The sequence below is a fragment of the Bufo gargarizans genome, chromosome 3 (assembly GCF_014858855.1).
Source record: "Bufo gargarizans isolate SCDJY-AF-19 chromosome 3, ASM1485885v1, whole genome shotgun sequence".
Lineage (NCBI taxonomy): Eukaryota > Metazoa > Chordata > Amphibia > Anura > Bufonidae > Bufo > Bufo gargarizans.
In genome coordinates, this window is record NC_058082.1 from 309,239,611 (window position 1) to 309,255,066 (window position 15,456).

The 15,456-nt window shown below is 43.4% G+C and overlaps 1 protein-coding gene across 1 annotated transcript; it reads right to left on the reverse strand.

Moving 5' to 3' along the window:
• Nucleotides 1–806: 806 nt before the first annotated feature.
• CNR2 (cannabinoid receptor 2) lies at nucleotides 807–14,396 on the reverse strand. Its single transcript, XM_044286023.1, has 2 exons — nucleotides 14,191–14,396; nucleotides 807–2,777 (listed from the first exon to the last, which is right to left on the reverse strand). The coding sequence occupies exon 2, from the start codon at nucleotides 2,723–2,725 to the stop codon at nucleotides 1,658–1,660; it is 1,068 nt and encodes a 355-aa protein (XP_044141958.1). The 5' UTR covers nucleotides 2,726–2,777; nucleotides 14,191–14,396; the 3' UTR covers nucleotides 807–1,657.
• Between the last annotated feature and the right edge of the window lie 1,060 nt (nucleotides 14,397–15,456).

Genomic DNA, 15,456 nt, shown 5'->3' on the forward strand with positions numbered 1-15,456 from the left:
GGATTTATTCAAAATTGAAGGCATACTGAACTAGCATGGCTACCACAGCATCTTGCAACGGCATGCTATTCCATCCAGTTTGCGTTTAGTTGGACCATCATTTATTTTTCAACAGGACAATGACCCCAAACACACCTCCAGGCTGTGTAAGGGCTATTTGACCATGAAGGAGAGTGATGGGGTGCTGCGCCAGATGACCTGGCCTCCACAGTCACCGGACCTGAACCCAATCAAGATGATTTGAGGTGAGCTGGACCGCAGAGTGAAGGCAAAAGGACCAACAAGTGCTAAGCATCTCTGGGAACTCCTTCAAGACTGTTGGAAGACCATTTCAGGTGACTACCTCTTGAAGCTTATGAAGAGAATGCCAAGAGTGTGCAAAGCAGTAATCAAAGCAAAAGGTGGCTACTTTGAAGAACCTTGAATATGACATATTTTCAGTTGTTTCACACTTTTTTGTTATGTATAAAATTCCACATGTGTTAATTCATAGTTTTGATGCCTTCAGTGTGAATTTACAATTTTCATAGTCATGAAAATAAAGAAAACTCTTTGAATGAGAAGGTGTGTCCAAACTTTTGGTTTGTACTGTATATATATGCGGATTGCGAACCCCATTCAAGTGAATGGGTCGCATCCGCAGATGGCGGGCATACTGTTGGTGCCCTTGCATTGCGGATTGAAATTTGTCCACACATGGGCATGGCCGGCACACGGTTGTGTGTATGAGGCCTTATAAAGCAATTTACACAATAAATCATCAATATATAACACTATGTAATTACATTTATTTTTTATAGTACAGTTTTATGTCATCATATACAACTCATACTAGAAAACAGAGCTAACTGACCGCACACTAACCAAATACCTTGGTTGTTACCACAGCATCATAGCCAGTGCCTACTGGTTCATATACACTGATAGGATGTCTCCTATGAAAACAAGGTTTGGCAAATGTGCAAGTGCATTGCTTACTTGAGAACTGTAAGATCCAGCAACAGAACTGTATATATCAGATTTTTCAGTGTGAAATAATGTGGTTTATATATGTGAATCAGGGATGGACTGGTCATATACCATACAGGAAAATTCCTGGGGGGGCCGATATCCAGGGGGGCTACCTGAGGCCTCCTCACTTCCAACAGCTGGGTACATAACAACCAGGCGTTATCTTTACACAGGCAGATAATTGCTAACGATTATGAACACTTGTTGGCGATAATCTCCCTGAACATCAGGCAGTTTAAAGGGCTCTTAAGAGTCTAAAGGCTTGCGGATATATCATCCAGCATGAACTATATATAGTAAGTTTGTGTCACAAAGGGCTTTCTACATGGGTCTACAAAAGCTCATCCTTGATAATTGTCCCGATCCTTGGACCATGTGAAAAGGCAATTAGCTGTTTCCGCCTCTAGTCATTTGACATGGGCAGCATAGCTTTGCAAACAAAATGTAAAATATATTAAGATTCTTTAGAGCTTCTGTATGATACAAATGTCTCCTGTACCCATTAATGTGAGGAAAGCAGTGCAATAGGATTCGTTTAGTACACAGTAAAGTTCTGATATGTTCACTGTGCAATAAAAACATGGAAATTCAGCACGAGGAGCAGTGAAGAGACAGTCGTTTACAGCAGTGATCTAGCAAATGGTCCTTACATGCTGACTTCAGTATCACAAACTGTGTCATCACAGGTGGCCTCAAAAGCCATGTTCTTTTCAGTTCCATCCACTTTTCGCTGACCAGACAGATTCTTCAGACATTTCAGCTTTTGTAAGACTCTGATTAGCCTGCGTCGTAACTCTCTGCTCCGGAGAGCGTAGACTATTGGGTTGATCATGGAGTTGACTAAACAAAGAGTGCTACAAAATGCAAACACAGCCTTGATTCTTGCATTTAATGAGTTTATGAGGCTGAAAATCATAAGAATGAGAACTGGGCTCCAGCAAACTATCAACACAATTAATACAAGTGCTAGAGTTTTGGCCAACATGATGTCCAATCTCACTCGGGCTTGTCCTTTTTCTGCTTGTATATTATGCTTCTTCATATAGCTTGTATGCTTGTGTGCCTTCCATAGAATATGGCTGTAGGAGAATATTATAGAGCTGAGAAGTATTACAACTAACACAATCCAAAAGAACAAATATTTGTTGCCAATCAGTGGGAATAGTTCTGAGCAGACAACTTCAAGACTACAGCAATTAACACCCATGAGAGGTAGATATGAGATAATGGTTGTACTGATCCACATTACTGTCAATGCCAGAAGAGCTCTTTTTCTGGTCACCATTGCTTTATATGCCCATGGCTTATGGATACAAATGTAACGGTCAAAAGCTGTCAGAAGTAAACTTCCAAGTGAGGCTGTGAAGGACAAGGTGACGCCACCAAGTTTGAATAAAAAAACTGCGGGAGTACCAGCACTATGAAAAACGTGGAAGTCAATGAAGCTGTATGAGAAAATAAGACTTGCTAGTAGGTCTGCTGTAGCCAGGCTGCTGATAAATAGGTAGGATGTTTTTTTTCTCAGATGGGAAGAGGTAAGAATCATGGAAAGGACCAATGTGTTCTCCAGGATACATAGTACTCCCATTACAATGCAGATACATGAAATAAGGATTTTCTGTGTGCTGCTGTCCAGGATCAAGTAGCACTGGATGTCTATGCCTTGCGTGGAACATCTTGTAGAACTATTGGAGTCAGTGGCACATTGGTTCATTGTAAAGTTTCTGACTTTTCCAAATTGTTATTGGAGGAATTTGCTATAAACACTATGGAAGAAAAAAAAAACATTGTTAGCTATTTAGTTGCACATGCCATTGAACACACAATAATTGATGATTATGCAGTCATCATCTACAGTATATTTACGGCATTTTCATGATAGAAACAATTTTGGTAACAAAATGTCATGATTCAACCTTGGATATATTGCTTTTAGCCCCTGTCAGGGAATAAGGTCTGTTCCCCATGTATTTGTATGTATGGTGATCACCTAGGCACAGGAGCCATGGCTCCAGGATCACTATGGAAGCCTTGCTGCAACTGATGGAGACATGCAGCGACTCCAATAATCCCTTAAATACCACAATCAATAGCAACTGCAGCATCAAAGGGGTTTAAAATCTACATAGGCTCCCTAAAATGCTATTGCGTTCTGCTGCTGAGTTCCTATGGCTGCTGGAGGCCTAAAAATGGCCTTCAGGACAGTCATCTATGGAAGCCTATTAGGCCCTGCTAGAGGCATGCCTGTCTTAATATTAAAGGAGTTGTCTCATGACAGACAATGGGTGCATATAACCAGGATATGCTGGGACCCTCACCTGTATTGAGAACGGAGCCCCGAAAGTGAAGGAGGGCACACTGCGTACAAGCAGCTGCCCTCTGTTCATTTTGTATGGGGCCGGCAAAAATAGCTGAGCGCTGGCTCGGCTATTTCTATTGAGCGTTGTGGGGATTTGCTCTGGTATACAGGCTTGTGGATACAGTACAGAGGCAACGACAATGTCTTTAACTTAAACAGTGCAGTGTTTTATTCAGACATAAGTAAAGCGAAAACAAAAAGGCAGTTTCAAGGAAAAAGAGTCACCTTGAGTCTGGTGTTTGTTCACACCAGGCTGCAGCACATAAGTCCTTGGGTGAAGCAGAAGGCCACGTGCTTTTTCCCTAAACAATATAGCAGGCCTTAGTCCTTGCCCAAACTCTCAGGCTCCAACACCCAGACTGACAAAGCTCCAGTATCAGATGCAGGATAATCAACCCAGGTAAGACTGGGTTTTTATCCCAAACCAAAACCCGGCCTGGAACGTGGGGAACAGCCACCCACCCCGCACTTTGGCTGCTCCCAGTAAGAGCCGGCCCGAATCAGCTTTACAGCCACACTAAATAATCAATAGTGTCAGTCAGCACTGCCTGCCGCTGACATTTAAAATTACCGGCTCTTACCTCACCGAAGCCAGGAACCTCGGTGACACATATCTTCAGTCAATGATGGCCCCTTGCGCTTTCCTACATACCTCCCCATTTTGTTCAACCCTGAGGGAGTAAACATCCACCAGAGAGTGTACCCGGGACAGGGCATCTGCATTACCGTGTAACCTGCCTGCCCTATATTCCACGGAAAACTTAAAGTTCTGTAGAGACAAAAACCACCTGGTGACCCGAACATTCCTCTCTTTGGCCTGGCTCATCCACTTGAGAGGGGAGTGGTCGGTTACCAGACGGAACTTTCTTCCCAACAGGTAATAGCGGAGAAACTCGAGTGCCCACTTGATGGCCTGGCACTCTCTCTCTACTATACTGTACCTAGTCTCGGCTGGAGTAAGTTTGTGGCTCAGGAAAACAACGGGATGCTCCTCCCCATTGATGTCCTGAGAGAGTACAGCTCCGAGGCCTACTGTACCACAAACTCCCTCGTGAAGTCGGGCGTAACCAACACCGGGGATCCACACAGGGCCGACTTCAGAGCGGAGAAAGCCTTTTCCGCCTGCTCATTCCACTGAACCGTCACTGACTTGTGTCCCTTCAAAAGGCCTGTCAATGGAGCAGCGACTGTAGAAAAGTGGGGGACAAAAATCATATAGTATCCCACCATTCCCAGGAACGACTTTACTTGCCGAGTAGTGACCGGTCGTGGCCAATTCCGAATTGCCTCAATTTTGCTTACCTGAGGTTTAATAATTCCACGCCCAATTACATACCCCAGGTACATGGTTTCTTCTAACCCTATCGCTCACTTTTTCGGGTTAGTGGTTAAGCCAGCCTTCCTAAAGGAGTCCACTACAGCCGGTAGGTGACTTTCCCAGTCGGTGCTGTGGATAACGATATCCGAAGCGTACTGACGATGTGGACGGAGTACAATGTCCATTAGCCTTTGAAACGTGCCGGGAGCGCCATGTAGACCAAAGGGTAATACCTTGTACTGATACAACCCCTCTAGCGTGATGAAAGCTGTTTTTTCCTTGGCAGCCTCTGTCAAGGGTACCTGCCAGTACCCTTTGGTAAGGTCCAACACAGAAAAATACCGGGCTTGGCCTAATTTCTTAATAAGCTCATCTACTCGGGGCATGGGATATGTGTCAAATTTGGACTCCTCATTAAATTTGCAGAAGTCGTTACAGAAGCGCAATGTCCCGTCCGGCTTGGGTATTAAGACTGGCCCATTCACTGGCCCATTCATGTTGGATTATGGAAGTGCGTCCAGGAAGGGCCGAGAATACATCCGTGTTCTGACTAACGAACTCCCTGGCCTCCTGAGCCTGTTTAGAGGAGAGTCTGTCAGCAATTTTCACTGTAGCAGCCGCTTCCCTTGCTTCCGACAGAGGGACCGAATCCGCTTCCCCTAGAAACCCTGGCTGTGGGCTGTCTTCCGTACAGGTTTCCTGATCTTTCCAGGATTTGAGCAGATTCACATGGTACACCTGCTCCGGCTTTCGCCTCCCCGGCTGATGTACCTTGTAATCTACCTCTCCAATTTTTTTCAAGTACCTAGTAGGGTCCCTGCCACCTAGCTAGGAACCTACTGTCTACAGTTGGTACCAGCACCAATACCCGATCACCCGGGTTAACATCTCCATTAACTCCTTAGCTATGAGTTTGGCTGATGTATGACGCAGTGACACCACCTCCCGGTACCGAGTGGCGTAGTCGAGGATGACCAAGATGTGTTGGTGCCCTCTAGTGGACTTCGGTATTGGGCCTACGGGATCCATAGCGATCCGCTCAAATGGAACCTCAATAATCGGGAGAGGGACCAGAGGACTACGGAAATGTGGCTGGGGGCTGGTTATCTGGCAGGTTGGGCAAGAAGACTTCCAATACTCTTCCACCTCTCTGAATACAATGGGCCAGTGCGTTTTCTGCTGGACCAAGTGTCCCCCAAGAACATGTTGGGCTAACTCCAACACGAGCTTGCGATACGCCTTGGGCACCACCAGCTGTTCAATATGCTCACCCCGTAGTTTATTTACCCGGTACAGTATCTCCTGTTGAACCACAAAACAGGGGAACATAGACTCGGCCCCCAGTTGTTGCGGCTCACCCTCAACTACTACCACATTCTCCCAGGATCGGGATAAAGTCGGGTCCTGGTGCTGTGCTGTATCAAAATTATCCCCAGAGACATTGAGGTCTGCCAGCTCAGGACCCGGTGGCAAGTCCTCCACGTCTCCCACCATCACACTTAGCAGTGTTGTCTCCCCCTCTTCCAACGAAGTGGTGGTCATTCCTACTGCTGGCCCTTCTGACTCAGGTTCCCAAGGTTCTGGCCTCCCCCTGAGCCAGGCCACTCTGCTAGGGTTACATCTGTCTCCCGGGTATCGGTAACTTTTTTATCCGGCCAGAGTGCCGGGAAACTGGGGAAGTCTCTCCCAATTATCAACTCATATGGTAACTTTGTGGCATCCACCTGCCGGCCACCGTTGACAGAGAGACCAGGGCGCTGGGATACTCCTTTAGGTCCCCATGAATGCAGACAACGCCAGTATACTCAGCGGGCCGCACCAGGGTAGCTCTTACCAGGGACACTAGGCTCCCTGAATCCAGCAGTGCCACCACTAGAGTGTCCCCCACTTCCACCTGGCACAGGTGACTATTGTCTACAGTCTCGAAGGTACCTGTGGCACATAGCTTCCTGGCATACAGTGAGTGGCGGTAGCCATAGTTGGTGTCAATGGGTTCACCCCGAAGGGGGCAGTCAGCTCTTATATGTCCAGGTTCGTGATACCGGGGCTGGGTCTGCAGGGGGTACGTCCCGGGTGGGTTTGGCTGGCACCAGCTGCCGGGTTTGGATAGGAAATTTCTGGGTTTTAGCTGGCCCCCTCCCAAAAGAAACCCCCTTCAGATTTCTGGTGGCCTCATAGCGCTCCACTAGGTCGACCACTTCATTAGCACTATACCAATACAATGCTGCCACCTAGTGCCCTGTATTGGTATAGTCATCTAATAGCCACTGAAGCCTGCTTGAGGCTTCAGCCTATTAGATCAATGTAACAGGTTCCTTGATCTTAGACGGGGATTGCTGTTACCAGAGCAGAAGTGCGCGACTTCTGCTTCCGGACTGCACAGATGCCGTGGTCACATTTGACCACGGCATCTGAAAGGGAAAATGTATGCGATCAGACTTATGGCTGATCGCATACATGTGCTGCGGGTCTATGCTATTTAAAATAGCAGAAACCCGGCGGCTATGGCGTCCACTGCACGTGCAAGTGGGGCGCAATGTTTGGGGATCGGACTTCCCCCGTACATGTATGGCGGAGATCCTTAAAGGGTTAAGCTGGCTGACATTAGCGATGTGCTAATGTCAGCTGAACATAACTATATTAGTGCCATCTTACTGCCTGAAGCCTTTATTGAGAAAAACTAACTTTTATAATATGCTAATTAGCCTCTAGGAGCAGGGGGGGGGGGCGTTGCACCTACTTCTAGAGGCTCCTTTTGCCCACCTCTTTTCACGCCCTTCTTCTCTTGATTGACTGGGCCAGGGCAGCGCTGCTCTCCCCCCGCCAGCCGTGTCTGTAGTGTAAATCTCGCACCGTTCAGTATTCGGCGCAGGCGCAGTGAGGGAAGGACGCTCGGTGGCTGCCATCCGATAGCTCTGCTACAGACAGAACTCAGGCCATGAACAAGGTCTTGAATAAGACCGAAACGTTGGCCAGTATACAACTATGAATACATTTTTGGGGATAGACATATATATATATATATACAGTACAGACCAAAAGTTTGGACACACCTTCTCATTCAAAGAGTTTTCTTTATTTTCATGACTATGAAAATTGTAGATTCACACTGAAGGCATCAAAACAATGAATTAACACATGTGGAATTATAAACATAACAAAAAAGTGTGAAACAACTGAAAATATGTCATATTCTAGGTTCTTCAAAGTAGCCACCTTTTGCTTTGATTACTGCTTTGCACACTCTTGGCATTCTCTTGATGAGCCTCAAGAGGTAGTCACCTGAAATGGTCTTCCAACAGTCTTGAAGGAGTTCCCAGAGATGCTTAGCACTTGTTGGTCCTTTTGCCTTCACTCTGCGGTCCAGCTCACCCCAAACCATCTCGATTGGGTTCAGGTCCGGTGACTGTGGAGGCCAGGTCATCTGGCGCAGCACCCCATCACTCTCCTTCATGGTCAAATAGCCCTTACACAGCCTGGAGGTGTGTTTGGGGTCATTGTCCTGTTGAAAAATAAATGATGGTTCAACTAAACGCAAACCGGATGGAATAGCATGCCGCTGCAAGATGCTGTGGTAGCCATGCTGGTTCAGTATGCCTTCAATTTTGAATAAATCCCCAACAGTGTCACCAGCAAAGCACCCCCACACCATCACACCTCCTCCTCCATGCTTCACGGTGGGAACCAAGCATGTAGAGTCCATCCGTTCACCTTTCCTGCGTCGCACAAAGACACGGTGGTTGGAACCAAAGATCTCAAATTTGGATTTATCAGACCAAAGCACAGATTTACACTGGTCTAATGTCCATTCCTTGTGTTCTTTAGCCCAAACAAGTCTCTTCTGCTTGTTGCCTGTCCTTAGCAGTGGTTTCCTAGCAGATATTCTACCATGAAGGCCTGATTCACACAGTCTCCTCTTAACAGTTGTTCTAGAGATGTGTCTACTGCTAGAACTCTGTGTGGCATTGACCTGGTCTCTAATCTGAGCTGCTGTTAACCTGCGATTTCTGAGGCTGGTGACTCGGATGAACTTATCCTCCGCAGCAGAGGTGACTCTTGGTCTTCCTTTCCTGGGGCGGTCCGCACGTGAGCCAGTTTCTTTGTAGCGCTTGATGGTTTTTGTGACTGCACTTGGGGACACTTTCAAAGTTTTCCCAATTTTTCGGACTGACTGACCTTCATTTCCTAAACCTGACAGGGCACACCTGTGAAGTGAAAACCATTTCAGATGACTACCTCTTGAAGCTCAACAAGAGAATGCCAAGAGTGTTCAAAGCAGTAATCAAAGCAAAAGGTGGCTACTTTGAAGAACCTAGAATATGACATATTTTCTGTTGTTTCACACTTTTTTGTTACGTATATAATTCCACATGTGTTAATTCATAGTTTTGATGCCTTCAGTGCGAATCTACAATTTTTATAGTCATGAAAATAAAGAAAACTCTTTGAATGAGAAGGTGTGTCCAAACTTTTGGTCTGTACTGTATATATATATGCACAAAAAAATATAAGAAAATACATAAGATATTTATGCAACATTCTTTTTGGAGTGCTGTGGTCTTCCTATTGTCCTGGCCCTGTCAAGAGAAGAAGGGCGTGAAAAGAGGTGGGCAAACGGAGCCTCTAGGAGCAGGTGCAATGCCCCCCCCCCCCCCCCCCCCCGCTCTTAGAGGCTAATTAGCATATTATAAAAGTTAGTTTTTCTCAATAAAGGCTTTAGGCAGTGAGCTGGCACTAATATAGTTATGTTCAGCTGACATTAGCACATTGCTAATGTCAGCCAGTTTAACCACCCCAGCTTCCCTAGCTTAAACACCCTTAATGACCAGACCACTTTTTACAATTCTGCACTACACTACTTTCACGGTTTATTGCTCGGTCATACAACTTACCACCCAAATTAATTTTACCTCCTTTTCTTCTCACTAATAGAGCTTTCATTTGGTGGTATTTCATTGCTGCTGACATTTTTACTTTTTTTGTTATTAATCGAAATTTACCAAAATTTTTACCAAAAAATGACATTTTTCACTTTCAGTTGTAAAATTTTAAAAAAAAATTACATTTATATATACATTTTTCTCTAAATGTATTGTTCTACATGTCTTTGATAAAAACAAATGTTTGGGTAAAAGTTAGATAGCGTTTACAAACTATGGTACAAAAATGTGAATTTCCGCATTTTGAAGCAGCTCTGACTTTCTGAGCACCTGTCATGTTTCCTGAGGTTCTACAATGCCCAGACAGTAGAAAACCCCACTTCGGAAAGTAGACACCCTAAGGTATTCGCTGATGGGCATAGTGAGTTCATGGAAGTTTTTATTTTTGTCACAAGTTAGCGTAAAATGATGATTTTTATTTTTTTCTTACAAAGTCTCATATTTCACGAACTTGTGACATAAAATAAAAACTTCCATGAACTCACTATGCCCATCACGAAATACCATGGGGTGTCTTCTTTCCAAAATGGGGTCACTTGTGGGGTAGTTATACTGTCCTGGCATTTTAGGGGCCCTAATGCGTAAATACCCCACATGTGACCCTATTTTGGAAAGGGAGTTCATGGAAGTTTTTATTTTTTGTCACAAGTTAGTAGAATATGAGACTTTGTAAGAAAACAAAACAAAAAAAAAAAAACATTTTCCGCTAACTTGTGACAAGAAATAAAAACTTCTATGAACTCACTATGCCCATCAGCGAAGACCTTAGGGTGTCTTCTTTCCAAAATGGGGTCATTTGTGGGGTGTTTGTACTGCCCTGGCATTTGAGGGTCTCCGCAATCATTACATGTATGGCCAGCATTAGGAGTTTCTGCTATTCTCCTTATATTGAGCATACAGGTAATGAGATATTTTTTTTTCCGTTCAGCCTCTGGGCTGAAAGAAAAACTAAACGGCACAGATTTCTTCATTCGCATCGATCCATGTGGATGAAAAAATCTCTGCCAAAAAAAAAGGAGGGGAAAGGAGTCTGCCAGGATATAGGAGCTCCGCCCAACATCCATGCCCACTTAGCTCGTATGCCCTGGCAAACCCGATTTCTCCATTGACATCAATCGATGTGGATGAATAAATCATTGCCGGGATTTCTTTTGGTTTTTTTTATATACAAAGTGTTTGCCAAAGCATATGAACACCACCGCTCCCTCAGCTCATAAGCCTCGACAAACATATCTTTTTTACTGCAGAGGAGAAATCTCGTCTTACACCGACGTTTGTGTAATCTGACAGCAGCGCAATGCTTCTGTCAGAATGCACATCAGTGCTGCAGCTGGTCGATCGGTTGGTCCACCTAGAAGGTAAAAAAAAAAAAAAGAAAAAACCAGGCCGCAACACAATAAATTTATGAACATGAACTTTATAATAACATTTGAACAGAACATTAACTTTTATGAACTTTGGAAACAGAACATTAACTTTTTTGCTTACCGGTGATTTTTCTTTTTTTTTTCTTTTTTACCTTTATAGGACAAACCTCTCCTTCCCCATGGGACAATGTGCAAAGCGCAAAGCGCCCAGAGATGTGGCGAAGTACATTATGCACTTTGTCCCAGGTGAAAGGAGAGGCTTGCAGCAGCTCTGTGTGAATGGGCCCTAATAGCCCTGTGTGCCTGTCCTGTGAGATGCAATCCCTATGTTAAGTGTACCTGTGTGTGGTACTTCCGGAAACACTCCCCTAAGCATAGGGCAGGGTGGTCAGGGCAATCAGGACAGAAATAGCGGGTGTCACGCCTTATTCCACTCCTGCTACGTGTAATCAAAGATGACCAGTATATGAAAAAAAGTTGTTTTTTTTTACCGCAGTTACCTAATGGCCATATTTGTGGCCTAAATGTGACTGTAATCAATGCATGTTTAATCAAAGATGACCAGTATATAAACAAACGATTTTTTTTAACCGCAGTAACCTAATGGCCGTATTTGTGGCCTAAATGTGACTGTCACCTATGCACGTGTAATCAAAGATGACCAGTATATGAACAAAAAGTTTTTTTAAGCACAGTCAGCAAAAAAGCTGTATTTCTGGACTAGCAGACATGCAGATAGATAGTGCTGGTGCACTATCGTTGCATAAAATGGCTGCCGATTAGGTAATGATAGTGACAAACTGAAGTAAAAAAAAGTTAGTTTTTTAACAGAAGTTGGCTCAGTGCAGGCTTAAAAGAATTGTGCACTGCACCCACAAAACACATTGGATTTAGATCGCTGAGTAAAAAGGCAGTTCTTCTTAATATTTCTCCCTGAATCTCTCCCTGACAGGAGCAGCATCCTCTCCCTACACTAATCAGAGCAGAGTGACGTGCAGCGCTACGTGACTCCAGCTTAAATAGAGGCTGGGTCACATGCTGCAGTTGGCCAATCACAGCCATGCCAATAGTAGGTTGATGGCTGTGATGGCTTCTAAGGGCACACAGTTAAACGCTTGTTGATTGGCTGCTGTGCAGCCTTTCAAAAAGCGCCAAGAAATGTAAATGTTCGGGTTTGGGTCCGGGTCCCGAAAAAGCTAAAGTTATTGTCGATTTCCCAATATTTATGGACCTGACTGTGTGTATGTATATAGATATATATATATATAATTATTATTTTTTTCTACAATTTTCATACGGACCTATACTGAACTTTAGGACCCAGCTTAAAGCCATTGTCAATTAAAGGAAAAGTCTTAATCACAGATGAAACTCTCATAATGATTACATAATTAAAACCAGCCTTGAAAGACTGATTGTCAATTATCTGAACAATCCAATCCAATTGGAGGGGGTGGTTAAAAAGGGCGCCACAATCAATGGTGGGCACCACTGAGGAAGGGGTCAGGTTGGACCCCGAAACGCGTCTGGTACCTCTGCAAATGCCCGTCTGTCCTAGAAACTGAGAGGACAACACTTTAGGAAGCGCTTCCATCTATTATCAGCCCTCAAATCCATCATAACCTCCCCGGCAGAGTAAAGGAGGATTACCACGTGACACGCTGACTCCACATAGGACCACGTGGTACATCGAATTTACATAACACCACGTTGGACGCTGAGCGCTCTAAGCGCGCTGAATTCATACCGCACCACGTGGGACGCCGATCTTGGCCTGCCTTGAATGAAGACGCCAGTAAGGTAATAGCAGGCAGTGTAATACTCTCCTGTGGGACGCCACAGTAGCGATGCAATACACACTGCATGCCATTGGATTTTAATAACCTTCTGGAATGTGTTAACCCTTTTGTGACCCACAGTGACTACTGAAAATGTAAGTGAATCTCATCTACTCCTTGGCCAAATAGGAGCATTTACCACTATTAACTACCAACTGCTGACTGTTATTACTTTTGCTGGCCATCCCCTTGCGGCCACATTGAATTTATACCTCCAACCATCACTAGTGAAGACTTCTAAAGTTTTACTTTACTATTTTACCATCCCTACTTTTTATATTTTCCTAGATATAGAGTAAATAGGAAAATAAAGTATTAAATACCACAGTCTATCCTCTACATGTTTACCAGATACAGTGTGCCAGTCTACCATCAATACTTTACCTATACCCCTCTTCTGACTGGGTGAGTCAGCCAATTCTTGAGCACCTTACATGACAATAGACAGGTGAGCATCTATATAACCCCGTTTCTCTACAAAATGCTCTAGGTATGGTTTTCATGGGGTGTTTTTTTCCATAGGCTTCTCTATGGGTTTTAAAAAATGCCAGATTTTTTTTTTTTTACAAATCTAATAAATTGCACACAAAAAAGGAACAAATAAATGCAGAAAAATAGTGCATAAAGTGCCCTTGATGCATTTTTTATTTAGCAAAACCAAATAGTGGATCGATCCTAAAAAAGGAAAAGGTCATAAATCAAATAAAAGTAATGTTTCTTGTATTTTTACTTCTTGTTTTGGCAAAGAAAAAAACATTACACATTTAGTATTGAATCTATCCTTAAAAGTTCATTAGGAAAAGTTATTTGGAAAAAAAAGCAGCATAAGGCATGAAATGTATTTTTGTCATTGAGATCTGTGGGTGAATAAACACCACTTGCTGTCACTCTGAAAAAATTAATCATGCCTTATAAAAGTGCATAAAACATAAATCTGTTGTGTAATTGTACGTTCACATTTTTCTATTCACTCTCTGCCAAGATCTGGAATGGACTTACAGTAGCTGTTTCTACTCAGTTGCACTTGCCTAGGTTACTGTGTATAAAAGGTATGTAATTCTATTTGTCAGAGTTACTTGTGGTACAATGTGCTCAATTTGTTACGCGTATTAAACTTTGATAAGATTCTGAGTATGGTTCACCCAGACATTCATGAGTACAGTAACTTTTACTACTCATAATTTGTATAATATTTGGTGATTTACTGTAACCCACCAATTTCTAAGCATAATACAAACGATCACTATATCCTAGATAGTCTACTCCTGCTACTGGTAATCTTTACACACCTAGTTTTCTAAGTTTCCCATAGTATATACACTAATTGACAAATTATTAGCTTCAATAAAAGCATTACCTCATTGTGCAGGACTGGTGCTTGCTCTCTCAGTCTTTTGCCTCCTTAAGATGATCATGATTCTTTACCACTTTCTTGTTTTGAGCTCTTCCTCCTTTATTTGGTCTCTGTGTTTTTTCATTATGAGACAAAAATTGTTGAATCTAGACAGGAGCCTTGCGTGTTGCCAAGCAGTAGATGACCCAACAGGAAGTATGCTAATTTCCTTCACTGAAAAATATAATACCACCAAACATAGAAGGAACTATCAACATTGTTATAAAATACATGAATAACATCATTCATGGACTCATCATATGTATAATTGGCACAGTACAAATCACATGAATAGGGCAAAAGAAATTAATAGTTCACCCCAGTTAACCGAAAAGATGTTTGTGCCATGAAATCAGTTCCTGTAAGAAAATACTGACTGACACATACTCAGTAGAGAGCGAATAAAAAATAAATTTGATCGGTTTGCTGAATTTTCCAAAAAGATTTGATTGGAATTTATTTGTGGCGAATCACGTAAAAAAAAAACCAGCTATTTCCGGGCTGCAGAGAGCCTGGGTGTAGTGGTGTAGAACAGTGTGCCTTGCAGTAACACGCATAGGAAGTCTGCTGTGATAGTCAAACAATAATGTGAGTCAGTATGACATGCAGATGACAGGCGTCGCTCTTAGAATCACTGCACACTTCACTTATTTGGTTAATTATGGGGCCAAAACTGACCAAAATAACTCAAGTGTGAACTCAGCCTTACAAGTCAATGTTAGCGCCAGGTATAAAGAACTGTGCAGAGGCCCAAGATCCTAATATAGTGTGAAAGAGCGCACTCCTTTTACATCGTCATCAGCTGATTACACATAGATGTCTACAGAACCTGTTCTATTAAACGCTTATACAAGTAGAGCCCCCTGACAGAGTGGAGAGGGTGTCAGCAGTAAGTTTGTGTTGACGTCACTGATTATTTTGACCTTCCTCTGATCCGTCAAAACAATAACCCACAAAAAACTGATTTGTCTGTTGAGCATCCGCCTACACTCGGTCAGCATTTGGTCAGTAAGCCATCAGTATTGCTAAAGCCAATTCTGATGCAAAATAGGGACCAGGTAATACAGGCCTTACAGCTGTTACATAGACAGGATCCGTTGTGTGTCTCATTTTTCTTTCCTTCTGACAGATCAGAAAAATGGTCAAATAAATGATGATATCAACCAGGCCAAAAAGGCAAAATAGTGGCCCGGTCATGAAGTGGGGAGGGTGGGAACAGCATGACAAGTC